Source organism: Oikopleura dioica, chromosome XSR (assembly GCF_907165135.1).
Source record: "Oikopleura dioica chromosome XSR, OKI2018_I68_1.0, whole genome shotgun sequence".
In the NCBI taxonomy this organism is placed as follows: domain Eukaryota; kingdom Metazoa; phylum Chordata; class Appendicularia; order Copelata; family Oikopleuridae; genus Oikopleura; species Oikopleura dioica.
The window spans coordinates 3,236,461-3,254,988 of NC_137294.1; the positions used below are offsets into that span (position 1 = coordinate 3,236,461).

At 42.0% G+C, this 18,528-nt stretch overlaps 9 protein-coding genes across 10 annotated transcripts; 6 read left to right on the forward strand and 3 right to left on the reverse strand.

The window, feature by feature from the left end:
• Positions 1-1,132: 1,132 nt before the first annotated feature.
• LOC145707097 (uncharacterized) lies at positions 1,133-3,378 on the reverse strand. Its single transcript, XM_081784580.1, has 6 exons — positions 3,169-3,378; positions 3,033-3,127; positions 2,022-2,581; positions 1,838-1,978; positions 1,420-1,664; positions 1,133-1,325 (listed from the first exon to the last, which is right to left on the reverse strand). Exons 1-5 carry the CDS (start codon positions 3,263-3,265, stop codon positions 1,658-1,660), a joined length of 900 nt encoding a protein of 299 aa, XP_081640706.1. The 5' UTR covers positions 3,266-3,378; the 3' UTR covers positions 1,133-1,325; positions 1,420-1,657.
• Positions 3,379-4,068: 690 nt separating this feature from the next.
• Positions 4,069-4,814, forward strand: LOC145708813 (uncharacterized). Its single transcript, XM_081786512.1, has 3 exons — positions 4,069-4,305; positions 4,370-4,524; positions 4,573-4,814. Exons 1-3 carry the CDS (start codon positions 4,145-4,147, stop codon positions 4,812-4,814), a joined length of 558 nt encoding a protein of 185 aa, XP_081642638.1. The 5' UTR covers positions 4,069-4,144.
• Positions 4,815-5,658: 844 nt separating this feature from the next.
• Positions 5,659-6,664, forward strand: LOC145708814 (uncharacterized). The gene is made up of 4 exons (XM_081786513.1): positions 5,659-5,789; positions 5,833-5,981; positions 6,026-6,465; positions 6,509-6,664. Exons 1-4 carry the CDS (start codon positions 5,659-5,661, stop codon positions 6,662-6,664), a joined length of 876 nt encoding a protein of 291 aa, XP_081642639.1.
• A 140-nt stretch (positions 6,665-6,804) lies between these two features.
• Positions 6,805-7,493, reverse strand: LOC145707320 (uncharacterized). 2 transcript variants are annotated; one of them, XM_081784838.1, is made up of 3 exons: positions 7,296-7,493; positions 7,077-7,250; positions 6,805-6,996 (listed from the first exon to the last, which is right to left on the reverse strand). In XM_081784838.1, exons 1-3 carry the CDS (start codon positions 7,483-7,485, stop codon positions 6,986-6,988), a joined length of 375 nt encoding a protein of 124 aa, XP_081640964.1. In that variant the 5' UTR covers positions 7,486-7,493; the 3' UTR covers positions 6,805-6,985. The 2 variants fall into 2 exon arrangements, with proteins under 2 accessions (XP_081640964.1, XP_081640963.1); XM_081784837.1 differs by having other exon boundaries at positions 6,805-7,025.
• Positions 7,494-7,817: 324 nt separating this feature from the next.
• LOC145707319 (large ribosomal subunit protein mL43-like) lies at positions 7,818-9,616 on the forward strand. The gene is made up of 7 exons (XM_081784836.1): positions 7,818-8,004; positions 8,120-8,240; positions 8,291-8,415; positions 8,461-8,664; positions 8,731-9,166; positions 9,214-9,346; positions 9,390-9,616. The coding sequence occupies exons 1-5, from the start codon at positions 7,902-7,904 to the stop codon at positions 8,928-8,930; spliced, it is 753 nt and encodes a 250-aa protein (XP_081640962.1). The 5' UTR covers positions 7,818-7,901; the 3' UTR covers positions 8,931-9,166; positions 9,214-9,346; positions 9,390-9,616.
• Positions 9,516-10,044, forward strand: LOC145707321 (large ribosomal subunit protein eL36-like). Its single transcript, XM_081784839.1, has 3 exons — positions 9,516-9,674; positions 9,719-9,806; positions 9,851-10,044. Exons 1-3 carry the CDS (start codon positions 9,567-9,569, stop codon positions 9,964-9,966), a joined length of 312 nt encoding a protein of 103 aa, XP_081640965.1. The 5' UTR covers positions 9,516-9,566; the 3' UTR covers positions 9,967-10,044.
• A 167-nt stretch (positions 10,045-10,211) lies between these two features.
• Positions 10,212-11,268, forward strand: LOC145706417 (MOB kinase activator 1B-like). The gene is given in 4 exon segments (XM_081783816.1): positions 10,212-10,297; positions 10,338-10,491; positions 10,533-10,966; positions 11,013-11,268. Coding segments are annotated over 4 exon segments (714 nt in total). The 5' UTR covers positions 10,212-10,234; the 3' UTR covers positions 11,076-11,268.
• Positions 11,269-11,315: 47 nt separating this feature from the next.
• Positions 11,316-16,271, forward strand: LOC145706709 (tetratricopeptide repeat protein 21B-like). Its single transcript, XM_081784139.1, has 10 exons — positions 11,316-13,539; positions 13,613-13,847; positions 13,907-14,122; positions 14,620-14,723; positions 14,889-14,988; positions 15,087-15,260; positions 15,310-15,458; positions 15,546-15,591; positions 15,635-15,760; positions 15,803-16,271. Exons 1-10 carry the CDS (start codon positions 11,332-11,334, stop codon positions 16,138-16,140), a joined length of 3,696 nt encoding a protein of 1,231 aa, XP_081640265.1. The 5' UTR covers positions 11,316-11,331; the 3' UTR covers positions 16,141-16,271.
• Positions 16,272-17,197: 926 nt separating this feature from the next.
• On the reverse strand, positions 17,198-18,382 carry LOC145708169 (uncharacterized). Its single transcript, XM_081785812.1, has 3 exons — positions 18,049-18,382; positions 17,505-17,949; positions 17,198-17,456 (listed from the first exon to the last, which is right to left on the reverse strand). The coding sequence occupies exons 1-3, from the start codon at positions 18,187-18,189 to the stop codon at positions 17,266-17,268; spliced, it is 777 nt and encodes a 258-aa protein (XP_081641938.1). The 5' UTR covers positions 18,190-18,382; the 3' UTR covers positions 17,198-17,265.
• Between the last annotated feature and the right edge of the window lie 146 nt (positions 18,383-18,528).

An 18,528-nucleotide genomic window follows, 5' to 3' on the forward strand; every position in this document is an offset into this window, starting at 1 on the left:
AAGCTTCAGACTCTGCAGGACTCTCTGACAGCCACAAAAATCGAAATGTACAATCGGCCAACAATATCATCGGTAAAGAGAAGTTTTGCTCATGGGAATTTTGAAAAATTCGCTTTTTAAGACATTAAAAACCCTAGCATGTCCGGCCCATCCATTCGTAAGGCCTGTTAGCCAACACACAAGTCGAAACAAACTTAATCCAAATCCAAATTGCAAGGAAAAATACTTCAAACTACAACGAAACAAAACGCGTCTTGAAAGTATCAATCCTCCCAGTCGAAGGGAGGATTGGCTCGTCCCTGAAAACACATTCATCGGGCGGCCGGTTCAACACAGATTCAATAAGGAGAAAACTACAATTTCGATAAAGGCAGAGTTCGGCGGTCGAGGGGGCCTAAGTCACTCTAATCGCTTCAATACAGATATTATGGGAAGTCCGATTTGGCAGCGCCCTGTTAGGTTCGTTGATGCACTGGCATTCCATTTTCATGAGATTTTTGAAGAGTGACCAGGTCGTATAATTTTGATGGAGGGCAGTGGAGTCTCAACCCTCGTGAAAACACCTTTGCTCCTCGGTAAAGAGCTGCCTAAAATCATCATCAAAATAATTCTAGCGAGAGCGCCGACTTTTCATTGAAGTTATTACGGAAGAACACGCTGCTTAGGTTGAACGCAAGAGATGAACTGCGAGTACAGCTAGACGGTAACCCAAAATAAGTACCAGGAATTCCAATCGTCAATTTCCAGTCGCTTGCAACAAGAAACATGAACACGAAAGAGAAAAACGAGTTCGGCGACTACGACCTTCTCCAGAAAACGACCCTGTCTCGTATGTCATGAAGAAGAAGGAGAAAGATCTATCAGCATTGGTTTAAACTTTAAAGCTTCTCGCACACACTTCCAATTACTTATTATGAACCAGAACTAGAAAACGAATATAGATACAAGAGAATTGTCCGCTGGCTGACAGACGTCGAGTTCGAGAAGAAAACTGATCAGCTAACAAGTAAAATCACTGACCTTGCCTTTTCAAAAGTAACTGAGCTGCTTTAGAGATCGTTACAGTAGAAATCAACCACCCGGAAGAAACTTTCTTTGAAAACATAAAACGGAAAATAAAAAGAGTGAAACGTTGAAAATCGCCGAATATCGCTGTTGAAAGTAAAGATTCTTGAGTTAGAAAAACTGCACAAGTACAAAAGTGATCAAGGAAAGTGCTAGCGTGGTCGGGGATGAAGCTGCGCAGGGAATGTCCCATGTGTTGTCGGATTGTTGCGTTTCGCATTGCGGGTACTCGGCGTAAGTTTCGCCCTTCGTGCATTTATCTAGAATTTCTCGTTATTATTCGATCAGATCAATCAAAAAATCAAAAAAGCGCAAGAAGTGTCGTCCTTCCTAATCTCTTATAAAATTACTTACATCCATCAGGCGCCGCGAATTCCGACAAAACACCGCGCAAAACTTCGTTGAATCCCTTCCCCCAGTCAGGATTCAAAGCGTACAGAAAGGCGCTCCTTTCAAGAACGTACCAAGGCATGTAACAGACAAATTCACCCTCGACTTCTTCAATCGTAAAGTTTCGCGGAGGGTTGAGTGCGTTGTATGCATCTGTGTAATTTCCAAGATATAAATTTACTGCGCCACTGTCAAGCTCGCTTCAAACGGTTTTCAATCTATTTGTTTCGGCTACTCCCGCATTTCCCAAAATCCTGGATTTCCCAAATCCTGGATTTCCCAAAATCCTGAATTTCTCAAATCGCCAAATTTTGGGAAATGCGGGAGCAGCCATTTGTTTCAGAGCTCTCAAAACGTGGCTACAAAACCGATCCTTTGCCAGTTGAAAAAGTAGTAAAGCAAGTCCCAAGCACGCGGCCCGAAACCAGCGTTGTCGTAATCAGTTAGCATCAAGCGATCAAGAAGCGTATCTTTTTCTCCTCCATTTTTTAGGAAAATATTACCAGCGTGGACGTCTTGGTGTCTGATTTTCGTATTTTGATGATTAAAAAATGAGGAAAACTTACGTCATAACAACAGGAGAGTTCGACATTTCTACGTTTTGTACGGCGAAATCGTAGATATCTTTAAGGCACGTAAATGAGGCTTTTTCGTCTTCAATCGGGTCTTTTTTGAAGTTATCATTGATGTATTCAAGCCCTTTTTCAAACAACGGATTGCTCAAGTGAACGCGGAGCGCATTAGTATTCCAGGGCCAGGGCTCCGAGCAAAATTTGATCGGGATGTCGATCTCTTCTTTCGTCATTTGATGAAGCTCCGCTAGTCGTGTCGCTACGGCCATGTATGTTTCCGGTTTGTGCAGATCTTTTACATCGACGTTTTTGCCACTGAGAAACTCTTCGAACTTGGCGTAGAAAAGGTTTTCGCCGCATGCATCGAAATTTCCGCAGTTGACATACTCAATTTCAGGAATACCAGGCTCGCAATTGTCGAAATTGCCGCACACTTCATAATTAATTGGAAAGCCTTCCGTCTTCGAGCCGTAAAAAGCTGGTCCATTGCCGGCATCACCAACTGCTCTGTCAACCTTTATCCGAAATTCCGGCTCTCCGACGAGCTCGTGCGGCTAAATTTACTAATGATGGTCGTTTGAAAATTTCAAGCTCATGATTAGATCTATTTGTAGGCCTCGGACGTAAAAAATCATCACCACCAGCCGGTCGTCGTACGGTAACAAGAGTAGGCTCATTCGAAAGCTCTTGAACAGGGCTTTCTGTTGGGCTTATAAAAAAAATGGGCCCTGTCCTTCTTTTTCGAGATATTTGATTTTGAAGGTAAGCTTCGAAAAATATTTTTTATAATAACTCGTAACAGAAAGGGAGGGTCCAGTTTTTTTATCGGTCAAATAGAAAGCCCTTATCAAAACCTTTCGAATGAGCCCTCTCATGTTCCCGTACGATGACCGGATGGTGAAAATCGTCTTTTTTACGTCCGAGGCCTATCTATTTGACAAAATGATTCGAGTCGAATTTCGAATGAGCTTTCCCCAGGGGAAATAGCAAAGATATTATCTTTACCTTTTTGTAGATTTTCAATGCGGAAGTCAAGGTACTGTTCTCGCATTTGTAGACGACCGCTTGTTCTCCTTCGCCAAGTCTGCTTGATGTCGCTTCTATTAAAATTTTAAGAGGGTAAATCATTCAGGTAAGCAACCTTCTCCAAAGAACTCTTTGCAAGTGCTGAGCGCCTTTTCTGGAGATGTATCTGCGGCGAGAGTGCTCTGCGTTAGAAAAACTGGAAGCAGCCTCATCCTTCAAAGCAAATCTCTCTTTTTTATTCGAAAAAATTCAATCTGCTCAAAAGTGGAGCGGCGATAACGACAAGAATGCGTGCTTGGCTGCTCCTTTTATCGCCTCGGGCTTGAACTAATAGACTGTTTGTCGAAGTCGAACTCTCGTATAGACTGGCGGTTTTTGGACAATGCGGGCGTTCACTATTGAAATCTGGCTCTGTATATATGTCTTCGGAAGCAAGTAAAACGTAATAAAACGAATATTCACTAGCCTTGACAAATTTACGAAATGAATTGAAAATGAGCGCCTTTCAAATACAAATGATATTATATCGAAGAATAAACTCACAATAAACAAGTTATAAAGTGTTCCTATTGTTGCACTTGCAGAGTTGTGCAATTATCTCACTGGATGAAAATGTAGAACTTACAAATTCTCGGTCTCGTACAACCTTAGGTGTAGCATTAAATTTTCATCGCAATAGATGCTCAATAATAAATTGCAGAGGCTCGCTATATAAAAATGCTTTTGTGGAATTGATTTGTGCAAAAATGTGCAACAAAGGTGGAGGTATTGAATGTTGATATAAAAGCTTAGTGCATGGAATTGCAGATTATATTCGGGGTGAGGATGATATCTTCTTGGACAAAGTTGCTTGACTCGTGCCAATTTTAAGAAATTTTATGATCGAAAATGCGAATTTCATCAATGAATAATCGACGAAAATGGTTTGATCGCGCTCCTGTTCCGTCGGGATTAGCGCCGGTATGGTTTTCCTGTTTTGAATCAGTCATCGCATTCGCCCTTTTTTGAACAGCTCCATTCCTGTCATTTCAAAATTTGCTCGAACCAAGTTTTACCTTTTTTTTTTATTTCGAAGGAGGCAAGGAGAAAAGATGGAAGTCGATGGGAAATACTACCCGCCGGAGAATATCTATTTTCTATCTGAAATGAAGATAGATTTTCCGACAAAGACTCCTGCGAAAAAGAAACCTCCCAAAGATGACATCCAGATAATTTCGGAGATGGTCCGATCAGGACAGAGAATAACCATCGAGTAAGTCCATCGACTAAAATTTGATTCTATTCTTAAAATTTATTTCCACTAATAACTTTATTAGACAACAGAAGATCGTGCTACGAGAGTATGTCTGCAATGAAATGATACTGAAAGGAACAGACCGTGTTCTTTTTCAAGATCTTCCATTCGGAATGCAGCGCTTTTTCTGGAACGCGCATCATGACAAGTACGAGTACAACGAGAAACTCGTCTTTGGTAAGAATCTCTATATTTTAATTGTCATTTTTCAAACTAATTCTCAAGCACTTTTCTTCCTCGAGCACGACAGCGTCACTAACATTGAACGCTGGATCCGGAGCGCTCTCGAACCGGGCCGGGAGTTTAAAGGCGATGAAGTTTATCAGGAGAAAACCGTACATAAGAATCTTCTCCCGATGGCACTGATGAGCAATGATGAGTGGAGGACTCTCGCCCAAGTGGACTTTCGCCCAAGTGGACTCCCGCCCAAAAGGACTCTCGCCCAACTTGGGCGGGAGTCCATCTAAGGCGAGAGTCCATGTGGTAATTTTCAACCATGAGAAACAGAAAGTTGGCCGAGAGTCCATCTTGGGCGAGAGTCCACTTGGGCGAGAGTCCTCCACTCCAATTGTTAATGACTATTCAATGACTATGCAATGTACTTTATATAAATTAAAGTTAAGGTTAGGGGGCACTGGGCAAAATGACAGAACAACCTTACCCGAGGGTAACCCTAAGTAACCCTAGACTAGACCCCGGAATCTTAGGACCTAAGGGGCGAAGCCCCGTGGTAAGGGGCAATTAGATTTGATAATTTTGGCTGAAAAGAGGTGCAGTAGGACTGACCTTCTCTTTCAACCTAGTCGAAGATTAGCACTTTTTTTGAGAGTTCCAGTTTCGGTTTGTCTAGCAAGATAAGCGAAAGCATAAATTCTTTGATGTGAGAAAATATTGCGCTTCGCTAATAAAACTGGAACTCTCAAAAAAGTGCTCATCCTCGACTAGGTTGAAAGAGAAGGTCAGTCCTACTGCACCACTTTTCATCGGAAATTATCAAATCTAATTGCCCCTTACCACGGGGCTTCGCCCCTTAGAGCCTAAGATGCCGGGGTCTAGTCTACGGTTACTTAGGGTTACCTTCAGTAACCCTAACTAACCCTAGCCTATCCTCCTCGGGTAAGGTTGTTCTGTCATTTTGCCCAGTGTCCCCTAACCCTAACTTTAATTTATATAAAATACATTGAATATTTACTACATACATCTCATTGCTTTCTTTTGTCATTGAATAGTCATTAACAATTGGAGTGGAGGACTCTCGCCCAAGATGGACTCTCGCCCAACTTTCTGTTTCTCATTGTTGAAAATTTCCGCATGGACTCTTGCCCAAAAGGACTCTCGCCCAACTTGGGCGGGAGTCCATCTTGGGCGGGAGTCCACTTGGGCGAGAGTCCACTTGGGCGAGAGTCCTCCACTCGCAATGATACGTATCTAATGCTTTACGAGTGAGTACTCTCTACAGTTTTATTCTTCTAACTTGACTTCAAGAATGGCGACGACTGGACGATACAAGATCAAGAAGAAGTACGGTCTTGACCTGCCTTCAAGAGTTCTTGCGAACTTTGCCGATGTTCTCGATTTGAAACGTCAAGAAGGGCTGATGAGGTTGATTTACGCGGTCAGAAATATTTTCCAAGGTAGTGTATTTGAGCATTTTATTATTCTTACGCATAAACATCAGGTGTTTGGAAAGACGGAAAAGCCTGCACAATTGGGATGACCGGCTATGGAGCGGAAGTAGATGCATGCCACGAAATCGAGCATTATGGGGGACCCAACGTCGAAGTGTTCGATTACTGTGATCGTCATTTCCGCATCCTGGAGCTGGACCTCCTCAAGTTCGCTTGGAAACTCACAAGATTCGATAAACGACCGTTTTTGTTGGATCGCCTTGATTATGCAATCGAGAAGGTGGAAGGTGCATATTTTTGGCTTCCTATCAGATGCGAGATTTGCAATGATCCGGACTACATCTTGAATGACCTTGATGCTCATGGACTATTTCCATGGTGTGTATGCGAGGAAACGCCGCAAAAGATGCTAAGTAAATACATAAGTGAGGAATTTAAACCGCTCATCCAGTCGATTTTTGCGCCTTTCGAAGAAGCTCAACTAAAGAAGGTAACCAAAAAATTCAAATTAAAAACTCCAACGCAAAATCCAGATCAACTCGAAGAAGCCACTTCCGATTCAGTCCGAGATTGCTGCGAAGGATTTTCCTCCACTTCCCAAAACTCGACGAACTCGACAACGAACTGTCTCTCTTCCATCGGATCTCTCTTACATTCAACTCAATTTTTCAATTGAAACTGAAGAATAAACTCACAAAAAATCGGTTTCTGTTGCTTCCATTTGTAGAGTCAGCCATAAAAGGCAATTGATAAAAATGCGTTCCACTCTCATACAATAATAAAGTTTATTAGACAAACAACATAATAACAAAGACAGATGTCTTTTGAGTCCGGTCACTGAACTCTGGTTTATTTTATATAATTCGGAATGTTCCAGTATAAGTTCTTGATATAGGCATATTTCGATGAGTATGGATTTAGAAGCACGGTTTTCCTCTTCTCCGGATAGGTACAGTTCTGCGTTTCAGAGTCAGAATCGAACGAATCTTCAGGCTCTTCATTCTTCTCAGTCAATTCGAATCTGTTGAAATCATGAAATTTCCGTCCGTTCTATCGAGTGTTATAGCCTATAACTTATAGGCGAATCGCAAGAAAACCTACCATCTGAAGCGCAGCGCGGAGTTTTATTCCAGCTCAGAGTCCAAAGACCGTAATCAATCGGGTTCTCCACTAGCTTCCCATCGTTTTCTAACTGATGCCGAAAAAGATAATCAAAGGCAGCCTTATCATCAGCCTCTTCTAAACCCTGGAAAAAGGGCCACATGCGCTTCTGCTCTTCGAATTGAGTCAATTATGAGAGAACAAAGAAGAATTATCTACCTCGAACGGCTATCAGGGTCTCCTGCAGCTTCTTATCGAATTCAAGCTGACCTTCGAAGTCTTCAGGATTTTGTCGATTTCGACATCCTAACACAACGAGAAATGAATTCATGTAGGCCCGCACTGCGCTCAGGAAATCAAGGAAGAGTCCCATTCTGAAATCGACAGTACTTTTAATCTTGCGATTCATTCAAAATCAATATATTGAAATTACCAGGTAATTCAATCACCAGATATTTGATAATAAATTAATCAAATAGACTTGTGGTCTTTAAATTAGTGAAGGGGAGATTCTCACGGAGGAATTCACACGAGAATCTCTTCGTTCGCTGATTGGCTGCAATATTCGCGCACGGAGGAAAGTTCGCGCGTGCCCAGTCTCCACTTGAGTTGGCCCTTTCGAGGTCGAATCTTGATGGCGAGAAGGGAAAGGATAATCTCGGAAGTTGATCTGGGAACGGGCAGCCGTCTTCTGAGTCGAAAGAGGAGGTAATCGGCTCGAAGTCTTCCTCCTTGAGCGCGGCGTCCGGCCAATGACGCGTGGGGCCACCGCGTGGCGCTGACTCTGATTGGCCAGCTCAAGGACGCGTCTGAATTCATTGAGAAATGCGTTTTTCCGCCGTCCGCCATCTACGCCCGAAAAACACCAAATACAGAGAACGAACCTGGCTCAAAGATTATCGAGAAAATACTCTCATCAGTCATCACAGTAAGTCATCTGTTTAATCTTGAACCTTATTTACCTCCATCGGAATCAGTTAATTCCAGTCAGTTTTTCTAAGTCTATTTTAACTTTAATTTATTATTATCAAATTTAAATTAAGGCGAGACCCATTCCGGAGCTGTTGGATGGGATCCCGGTGCTCGGCCTCAACGGCCCGTGGAAACGCCGAATTTCAACGGAGTCAGATCATTCATCCCTCAACTCGCCAGACTTGTCTTTAGGTAGCTCTGTTTTACTTTATCACTTCTGTCCTTCTATCAATGAATTGTAGGCTTTCTCCCTCTGCTGGCCAATCAGCAGCGTTGCGAAGATACATCGATCTAGAATTGTCGACTTTCGCTGATCAGAATCCCTGCACAGTCTGTTATGTACGACCCGACGAAGAGTTTTCTCAAGGTTCACAAAATACCAAATCTTCAACTCTTCAAAACTAGTATTCAGGGTTTACGGCTCCTACAGTTTCTGCCGAATATTTGGACGAAACGCGCCAAGTGGTGGACCTTTTGGACTTCAACGAGCAAGAAATTTCCCGCGTGATTGAATTGCTGAGTCAACAGTCGACGGCGGAAATTAACTGCTATCGAAAGAAGCTAACGTCTACTCAGAAACCCTCAATCCAAGGCTATTCGTTTTCATTTATGAAAGGTAATTTCCGACTCCTTCATTTGATGAGGACAATTTTAAATGAGCAAGATTCAAGCTATTTTTTAGAATCGAAGCCGCTTAACTTGAAAGAACTTCCCGAAACGAAGCTAGCTGATTCGTGGGCTGTCGAAATTGATGAAAAATACTATCGCGACGATGAATTAGAAAAGGTCAAATTCCGCCAATTTCCAGAAGAAAGATCGCGCAAGGAAGATCCATTTGGCCCCTTCGCCAGTGTCGAAGAAAAGACTGACTTCAAATACTGATTCCACTTCTTAACTCGTGCGATTGATGCGATACAGTGCCTTACAGTATACAGCCGATTCTAGAATGGGCGATGAGTCCGAAGATTTTAACGAGAAAATCGTTAAAATTGGCGGGAGCGCGCTTCTGGGAACCTCCGTGCTGACTGGGTTGTTTGTCGCGATCGGCAAGAGCCAGATTGCTCAGCGGGCGGCGAAGAAGGGAGAGGATAACTTGGACTTCGCCAAAATGAATGAAGGTATGGAAAATCTATTTCCCGAAGCAATTCGTTAAACATCTCCTTAGCCAGTAAGTGGGCCATGAAAGCGCTAAGAAGAGCGACAATGTATAATATCATCGTCTTTGGTGGAGCGATTTCTGCCTTTTGCTACTCCTACGACGTCCGATCATTCGCCGATTTCAAGAAAACTGTCCAAGGGTATCTTACCACTCACCCTTTTCTTCTAAAAAACATTCTTTAGAATCAAAGGAGTTCAAATTTCGAAAGAAGGAGCAAAGCCAACTACTTGGAATGATATTTTTCCCGAAGATTCAAACAGCAAAAACTCCAATTAAATTCTATTTATTCTGTACAGACCTTCTCTTATATCATTCCGAGTACTAAATCAAATCAAGTTCAGAGTCGGTCCAGAAAGAAAATGGCTGTCGTCCACGATATGGTCGTCGGTCTCAACAAAGGCCACAAGGTCACCAAGAACGTCCAGCCTCCTCGACAGAACCGAAAGAAGGGCACAAACACCGCCAAGGTAGACTCCGACTTGTCGCCGATGGATTCTTATCATAATTTAAGAACGTTTTCGTCCGAGAGGTTGTCCGTGAAGTTATGGGCCTCTCCCCATACGAGCGACGAGGAATCGAATTGCTCCGAATCTCCAAGGGTAACGCTCCCTTTCTCTCTTCATTTAGTTATTTTCATTTTCAGACAAGCGATGCCTTCGATTCTTGAAGAAGCGACTCGGTGCCCACGTCCGAGCCAAGAGAAAGCGAGAAGAACTCTCTGACATCATCGCTTCCCAGCGAAAGGCTGCCAAGCACTAAACCATTTCTGCATTTCCCTGATAGCCCAACTGAAAACTGGAATTAATCAAGGTCGAATACAGGATTGTCTGACGTGCACATGTGTCCTCTATTTTTTTTTACAGAGCAGGAGTTGTTTGGGATCGAAATTGTTTTTAGAAGGAGATTTTATTTGTAAATTTTGAATTGCATTGACAATTTAATTATTAGCGGAAATAAACAAATGAATTGCATTTCGTAAAAGCACCGAGCCTCAGTACCACAGGGGGATGATGATTGTTTTCGTAGAATGGATCGATTGAGGAGAGTCGGTCGCAAAATGACCTCTAGACATCGAAAGCCTCCGCCGATTGTGAGGGAAATAGAAAGTGAGATAATTTATCTTGGTTTAGTACGAGCATCCAATAAGGACTCCAGTGGTGAATGACCAAACGCTTGGTTCTGGAAATCTCCGGATGGCGGTCATGCTCCCGGTCGGTGAAGATGAAAACGAATGGATAGCATATCACCTCGTAGATTTTTTCAAGCAAATCACGATGCTCTACGGTTAGTTGAATAATTCACGGCTTTTGTTTATTCTCATCTAGGCACTATCTTACCGTATTGCACCGAAGATAGCTGCCCTACGATGAGTGCCGGACAGAACAAATACTTTTGGGTAGAGTTCTAACCGTTTCGTGGTAAAATTCAATACTCCCTCTTAAATGGTATCGGAACGGTCTTGAACTCAGAAAGACCGAAAATGGAAAATGTGATTATGTCTGCCAGTGAATATGTCGACAACTTGATGACTTGGGTTTCCGAACTTATCGATGATGAGTCCGTCTTCCCATCTCTCTTGAACAAGCCTTTTCCGCAGAATTTCAAGGCCACCTGTTCCGATATTATAAGACGTCTATTCCGGGTTTACGCGCATATTTACATCGACCATATTCAACACATCCGGAATCCCCGGCTTGATGAAGAAGCTCATTTGAACACGAGCTTTAGACATTTCATTCTTTTCGCGCAAGAATTCCAGGTATTCATATTCTATCAAAAGCTCTCTAATCATTTTATTAATCCAGTTGATTCCCCTAAACGAGCTTGCTCCGCTTCAGAAGATCATCGATCGGCTTACCAAGCACTGAAAATTATTCTAACAGACTCGTCCGCTTCCTACTTATTTCCGAACACCTCGAATTGCCTTCATCTTCCTCCTTTTATTTTTCAGAACAGCGTTATACTTCAAGCAAAGAAATCCTTACTCTCAAGTCCGAGTACTATATTCAATGCGTTCGTTTTAGTACTATCTAGCTCTGTACTATAAATTCAAGATTCATAACCACAAATGTTTTGTGAAAAAAATTAATCTTTTGTCTTCTCAGAAAATTCGAGCGGGAGGGGATGAAGCTGGACGATGTAGAGTGGTCAAATAATGTTGTCTTCTTGATTCACAATTCCCCCCGTGCGATTCTTCGCTGCCATGATAATTTCTGGTGTGGACTCGCGGAAATCCAGCTGGCGAATTATGAGAACGCGGAGATGCGACTCGAACAAGTGGCGAAAGAAGATCCTAACTATTTGGGAGCGTTGTTTCTTCAGCAGCAACTTTGTCGCACTGAGCCGTCTGAGCGAAACCAGACAAGGTACAAAGAATTAGACGGAGAAATAAAATCTCTCCGAAACGGTGCATCTTCAATCGAACTTGAATTCGCGGCCATTGCTCAGTACGCTATTGGAAAGCCCGGAAAAGCGGCAGAATACCTGGACAAGTCGCTAAAACGACATGGAATCGATCAAAGAACGCTAGCTCTTCGATGCGCTGTTGAATCGAAGGCTGACAAGATGGACAGCCTACTTGAACAGATTCCTGAAGATACCAACTGCGCGCTGGGACAATATTACCTTGCTGAGAAATTGCTTCGTGCTCGTCAACACACCAGAGCTCAGACGTTAACTGAAAACATGTTGCAGGCGAACTCTAGTTGCTCATTAGCCCATGTGCAGATGGTCAAAGCCGCCTTTGGTGTTCAGGACTGGGATGTCGTTAACTCTTCCTCCTCTTGGTTGATCTCAGTGATTCCACAGTTCTGGGACGGATACATGTATCTCGCACTGGAATCCCTTCTTACCACTGGTTCAGAAACAGCAGCTGCAGACAGACTTGAATCAATGCTCTCAAATGCAGGCGAAACCTTTCCAAAAGCTATCTCTTTTGCCCGTTTACTTGTGAGAACTGTTGGCCAAAGTAAAGTACTCTCGCCACAAATTGAAAAGATGCTTGCCAAGTGTGCAGACTCGGCCGATGCGAAGACTGTTCGGGGAGACTACTATCTGCTCAAAGGAAATGTCAGAAAAGCAAAAGAATGTTATAACGAGGCACTGTCTATGGACTCGGGGAATCCTGGAGCGTTTGTCGGTGTTGTTTGGTGTTGGCTCAGGCTTGGAGACAGACGACGGGCAAAACAACAATTGGATATGGCGGGAGCAATTCCAGAAGACAAAAGGAAACAGTTACCAGAACTGCATCTGCTTGAAGTTGAGCTTGGAATCGTGGCAAATAAATTTGATGCCCTAAAGACCGCGACAGTTGAGATAACTAAAAATCTAGCAGGCCGCGCCTATGATCTTTCATTGCTAGAGGAGCTGAACCCAAACTTATGTCTCGAGATTCTCAAGTGCTACATGAAACTCATCGATAAAGAAGAAGTAAGGACTGCAGCGAAGCTTCCCAACCACGTTAAACGAGCAGAACGATTACTAACCGTTGTCAAAAACGCTGTCGGTGGTCTTACACCTGTCAAAGTTGTCGATGCAGAGTTCAAATGTATGATTGGAAAGTTTGAAGATGCTGAGGAAGTGCTGAGGCGAATGGTGCCGGGATCTGACGTTTATCTTCTCCAAGCAAAAGTGGCTAATGAGCGTGCCGATCCAGACAGTGCGCGACGTCTATTAGACTCCGCTTTGGCTGCAGATTATAACTTTGGTGAGCACTGCCCTTATCAGCTTGTGGCCGCGGAGACTGCCATGCTGAAAAATAATTTTGGAGAGGCTATTAAGCTGCTCAACAAAGCCCTTGCATCTGGAAATCTGACAGAGAATGAGTCCGTCGCTGCGAATTTGAAGCTTTCAGAAGCATTTCGTAGAAATGGCCAAGCGAATGAATCTTCGAACGTTATGGAAAAGATCGAAAAAGACTTTTCTTCCGCTTCAGCAGTTGCAGCAAAACTTGCCCTTTCAAAAGCCGAACAGTTACTTGACGCGGGTAATGTTGAAGCTGCTATCGATACTTTAGAGAACGTGGCTTACGACACAGCGGGAGCGTTTCAAGCGAAAGCGCGTCTCGCAGAAATCTATCTAGTTCAACGCCGTAACGAAGAACGCTATCTGACTGTATTCCGGGACATTTGCCACAATAGGCCTGGTGAATTCGAGCCTCTTGTTGCCTTCGCGGATTCATTAATGCGCGTCAATAGAATAGACGATGCAGTAAGAACATATGAGGCGGCGTTGAGACTGAAGAAGACTGATACCGCGCTTCAAGTCAAAATTGGACAGGCAATGGCAATCACTCATGATTACTCCGGCGCTATATCATACTACAGGAACGCGGTGAATGCTATAATTTTAACTATTTTATAAACTATGTATATGCATACCATTGTTTTCATCACGACTAAGAAAGAGCCTTGTCTCCAGCGAATGCGGAGGACTGCGTCTTGAACTCGCAGATCTTTTTGTGCGACTTGGACAAATCGAGGATGCGATTGCTACCCTGGAAGAAGCGTACGACGACCCAACTATTGACAAAATGCTCCAAGCTCGTTGCTACTACAAACACGCGGACATTCTTGCAGAGGACTATAAAACCGATGAAGCTCTTCAAAAATTGGCAAAAGCAAAGAATCTTTTAGGGACTTGTGATTAATTTTCTTGCATTTCACCCAAGATGTGTCTAATAAATTAACCATGATAAAAGACGAGGCGATCAAGAATAATGTCGAGGGCGCGCGGGACCTGTCAATAGAGATCCATCTCAAGATCGGTGACTTGGCAAGGGAGCGTGACGATGCGGATAACGCGGTGAAGTTCTATTCTCGCGCAAAGACAATCTCGCCAGGCTCTGCCTCAGCTAATCAAGCAACACTAAAACTGGCAGATGCTTATAGACTCAAGGGAGATCTTACATCGGCCCAAGGAAAAGGTTGAAGATAATTACAAATTGTTTAATGTTGCGCAATTTTATTTATTCAAAAATAATAATCAGGTGATCCACGGGTAAGAAATCGCCCCATTTTTCTCTTGGTGAAGCCGGTTTTGGAGCCACCTCTAATTGAATGAGTTTTATACATTTATGAAAGTTCCATGAAAGATTACTTATTGTTTAGCGAGACATTTAGTGAATTATATAAATTAATAAAATTCTGCGGGTAATTATGTCAATTTAATTTAAGTACCTCAAGCTGTTCATAAATGCAGTAAAGAAGCTTTGTCTCTTGTAAAGTCTAGGCTGGTCCAGAGACCACATAGACTCTGCGCTTGCGAACGCGTAAATAAAAATAAATACACTTCCAAAATTCATGTTTCTGAATATTTCAATTTTGTTGACTCTTTATAATTGATAGAGAAAGACGCATCGGATGGCGCTCGTCATGTGCCCCTAGGTGCGTGTATGTGTTTTCACCCTTGTAAAAGCGGTTCTTTCTAAGCTGTTGGACAGTGATGTGGCAAGTCAGGCACAGTCTATGATAGCAGATGTTATTTGTGATACTGGAAACATTCAAGGGGCCATTCAGGTAAAATATGAATCAAGTTTTGATTGCTAAATTAGAAAGCTTTCTCTTGGAACGGAGCTTCAGCTGCATGCTCTCTTCCTTCCAATAATACTAGTGAAGTTAGCATAGCTAATAGAATATCTATTTTATATTTTTTCAGCTAACAGTCCTTATAAATAAGTCTAGCATTTTAAACGACTCTTCGAAGGTGGAAGAGACCAATGGGGAATACTCGGACGAATGATGCCATTGTTACATCGAAATAGACAACTCGATTTAGCTCAACAGGAACATGGAGCACAGAAAATAGACAGCCTGACATGTCTAGCATATCTTATTCCTAATGAGAGTCTTATATGAACTTATATGATCAGCCCATCATAAAGTATATGAAACAAATCAAAGAAAACAGCAGTCCTGCGGCAAAAGCATACTGCTTCGGGATGCTGGATGGGTACCAACTCCGCACTAAGTCCGCAATAGACCATTTGCTACAGGCGAAGCGCAGTCCCCGCTGGAGAACGCAAGCGATTCATGCGATCATTGACATCGCCCTTGGTAAGTGTATTGGAAAATTTTGAATGATTGATGAGCAATTATTGTGAAGGTCTTGAAAGTGAGGAGCTGAACATGGATGAAGGCGCGGTTTACATTTGTAAGCGGCTTTTGTACGAACTACCGCAAAACGATCTGGAAACTAAACTATATGAGAATTGGGTGCTACTTGCCAACAACGATCTCAATGATGGAATAAAAGTATGAATAGCTGTCAATTGGTTAATTTAAGAATATCTCTTGTTTACATAGGCATAATTGAGTTGTCTTGAACTTATCTGATTTAAGGGTTTCCAAGCACTGGATAGAAAGTGTCACGTCGCCTCGCTAACAGGTTTCTTTCTTACTTAAACTCGTTGAAGAAAACATTAATTCAGGTTCTTGCGCTGGTTTAATTATGCAGGGCAATGGCAAGATTGCTAAAAATCAGCTTGTTAGTGTCTTATCAACGCCGTATACTATGAAAGTGGCAAAACACCTGCAAAAGGCACGACTTTTATTAGGTGAATATTGAACTTCAATAGTTTTTATTAGTGTTCGCTTAGGTCAGGAACTGATTAACTCCGGGAAGCCGGCAAAGGCTCGTGAAGAGCTAGAAAAAATTCTAGAGAAGAACCGCGGCTGTTGGCGTGCAATGGAACTCCGTGGAATTACTTTCGAAATGGAAAAAAATTACGAGGAAGCAATGAAAAGTTTCGAATACGGCTGGAAAATGTGCAGCCGTAACAACCCAGCTATCGGCTTTCGTCTGGCCCAAATTTACCCAAAAGTCGACCAGCCGATTAAGAGTATTCCTATCTGCCACTATATAAAGAAAAATTTCCCTGATTATCCTCAGATAGATGAAATCTTGGACGCCGCTCTTTATCAAGTTAGACATTGAAGAAACAACCTCCACTTTTATACTGTCATTTTATTTTAACGCTCTGTCATCCCTTTTCTACGATCATAGTTTTACTACTTTTATACTCATCAAGATATTTTTCTACGAATAAATGGATACTTTTCTTTGTATCTTGACAACGACAAAGTAAACTATTGTTACACGATTGGTCTCATTTATGGAGGCTCATCCGGTACTTGATTTACTTTGTATTCCTTGCTTACATAACTGTTAAGGCATATTTTATTTACAGCAGCTATACCGTGAGTGAATACTCGTAGCCGGGCAGGAAGTGTATTTTATTAAGCCGGGTACTCGAAAGATTCAGTAATTTCGCCAAGCCAGGTGTCGTTACTCTCATTTTATATTCCCGTCGGGTGATGAATATGCACTTTCGGAGGCTTTCGAAGTCGCTTTTGTATATTATTCAGGTACGGGCTATTCATATATTTCTTGTATAAGGCTCGCATTTAATATATCATGTTTTTCAATTGATTTGAAATCCTCATCAAAATGATCATTGCAAAGCAGCACGTCGTTACGGTTAGGCCATATGGAATTGAAAAGTAAGCTGGCGTCTTATTCGCTTAATTTAATTTCGGTTATCAGACACACTTACTTATTCACTTACTTGTCCACGTGAAAAAAACAACAATAAATGTAATAGGTATTGCAAAAAGAAGACAGAATAGCATGAATATTTTCTTCACGAACTCAAACTCCTGAAATATAATCGTAATATATATTTGCTTTTCCTAATCGTGAAAACATGCGAATAAACAATTTTGAATAATCGGTTCTACACCTGAAGAAGATATTTCATAAGCTCGGGGGTCATCTCTTTTCTCTTCTTTCTACTTCACACTAATACTGGAATTTTAAAAAGGAATTGCATACTCCGAATAGGGCATGGCCACATCTTCCATGTATTAAATTTTTGATTAGATTACTTGATTGCGGTTAGAGCATCTTCTTCCGAAGCTACTCAGTTTGGATGAAGTGAAACTTTGTTTTGATGCTCAGATAAAGCCTTTGACTTGTAAAAAAGTTCAATTTATTCAAACCAACCGGATTATGTTAGCTTTTGTCGTGAGGAAAGTGCAGTATCGCAAGAATAAAAAATTTTTAAAGACAGGAACAGTCTGAGATTCTGGAAAAATAGGACCAGACATTCGTCTCCAAAGTAGATCCGGTTCGTTGAAAGATTCGTTCTGGTGAGTTTTTGAGATGATTAGCATACCAGCATTTGGCTTGCAAACGGCAATTTCGTCGAGAGTTGGATGAATCTGTAGGCTTAGATAAATCCGGACAGACAGCTTAATTTTTCTGTGTTATTATCCCTTTTCAAGGTAAATAAATCTTACGTTCACAGAAGTTTAATTTTCCTCGTCTTCTGTCATGACAATTTATGCCGCCTTCCCAACCGAGAATATTGTACTTCTCGCCAAATTCAATTCTCGCAAGTTCTGGATTACAGTCGCCGACGACGATTTCTGCTCCGCCGCCGGACTCAGCTGAGCAGGGGCACGTGATCACTTCTCCGTTAAGAATATTCAAATTCGAAACCGTAGGTGATCTGAACTGAGCATTTACGTCGATCAGGTTGTTTCCAAAGTTGTAGCCATCAATGAAGGTAATCCAGTAGTAAAACTTTCCCTCGTATTCCCGAACAAATTGAACGTCCTTTGCTGGGCCAGCGATCGTTATGAAGGTCAGATTCTCGTTGAACGAAAGATAGAGCTTGTCGTTTTCATTGGTGTTGAAATGTGTTCCCGCTGGTACTTGAGTCAGGTCAACCTTTATTACGTTCTTGAATCAAATTTTTATCTAAAAAAGATTTTCGTTCGAATTTCAAAAATCTCGCTCCTCTCGCATCTCTTCGATATATAACGTATCCTGAATTCTCACATTGAAGCAATCCTTGCAAGCCCAAGAGTTCGTAAATTGAACGCCTCCAGGAACAGCTTCACAAGTGTAACTTTCTCCTTCGACACAAGCCTGCACTCTGCTCGCGACAAAAGCGGTGAAAAGAGATTTGAAAAATTTCATTTTAGCAAGTTTCGCACTTTTAAAATTCAATTTTCAATAAAAGGGACACCTCCGTAATCTAATAAATTAAACGCTGGGTTGCTGCTTTTTATAAGATCTGGAAAAACCGCAGAGTTTATCTTGTTCGACGGGACTAAGAAATTTAACATACGATGTACATACGACTTAAAAATGTTCGGAATTAGCGTTGTAAGTCTGTTAGGTTTATTTGGAGCGCCGCGAGATTTCCAAACAGAAAAATCCAAAATTTCAAGAGATATGCAAGCAAATCTCTTAACATGTCTCTATATTTGCGGAATCTTTATTGACCTTTCGTAATTTTTATAAACACGAATGTTT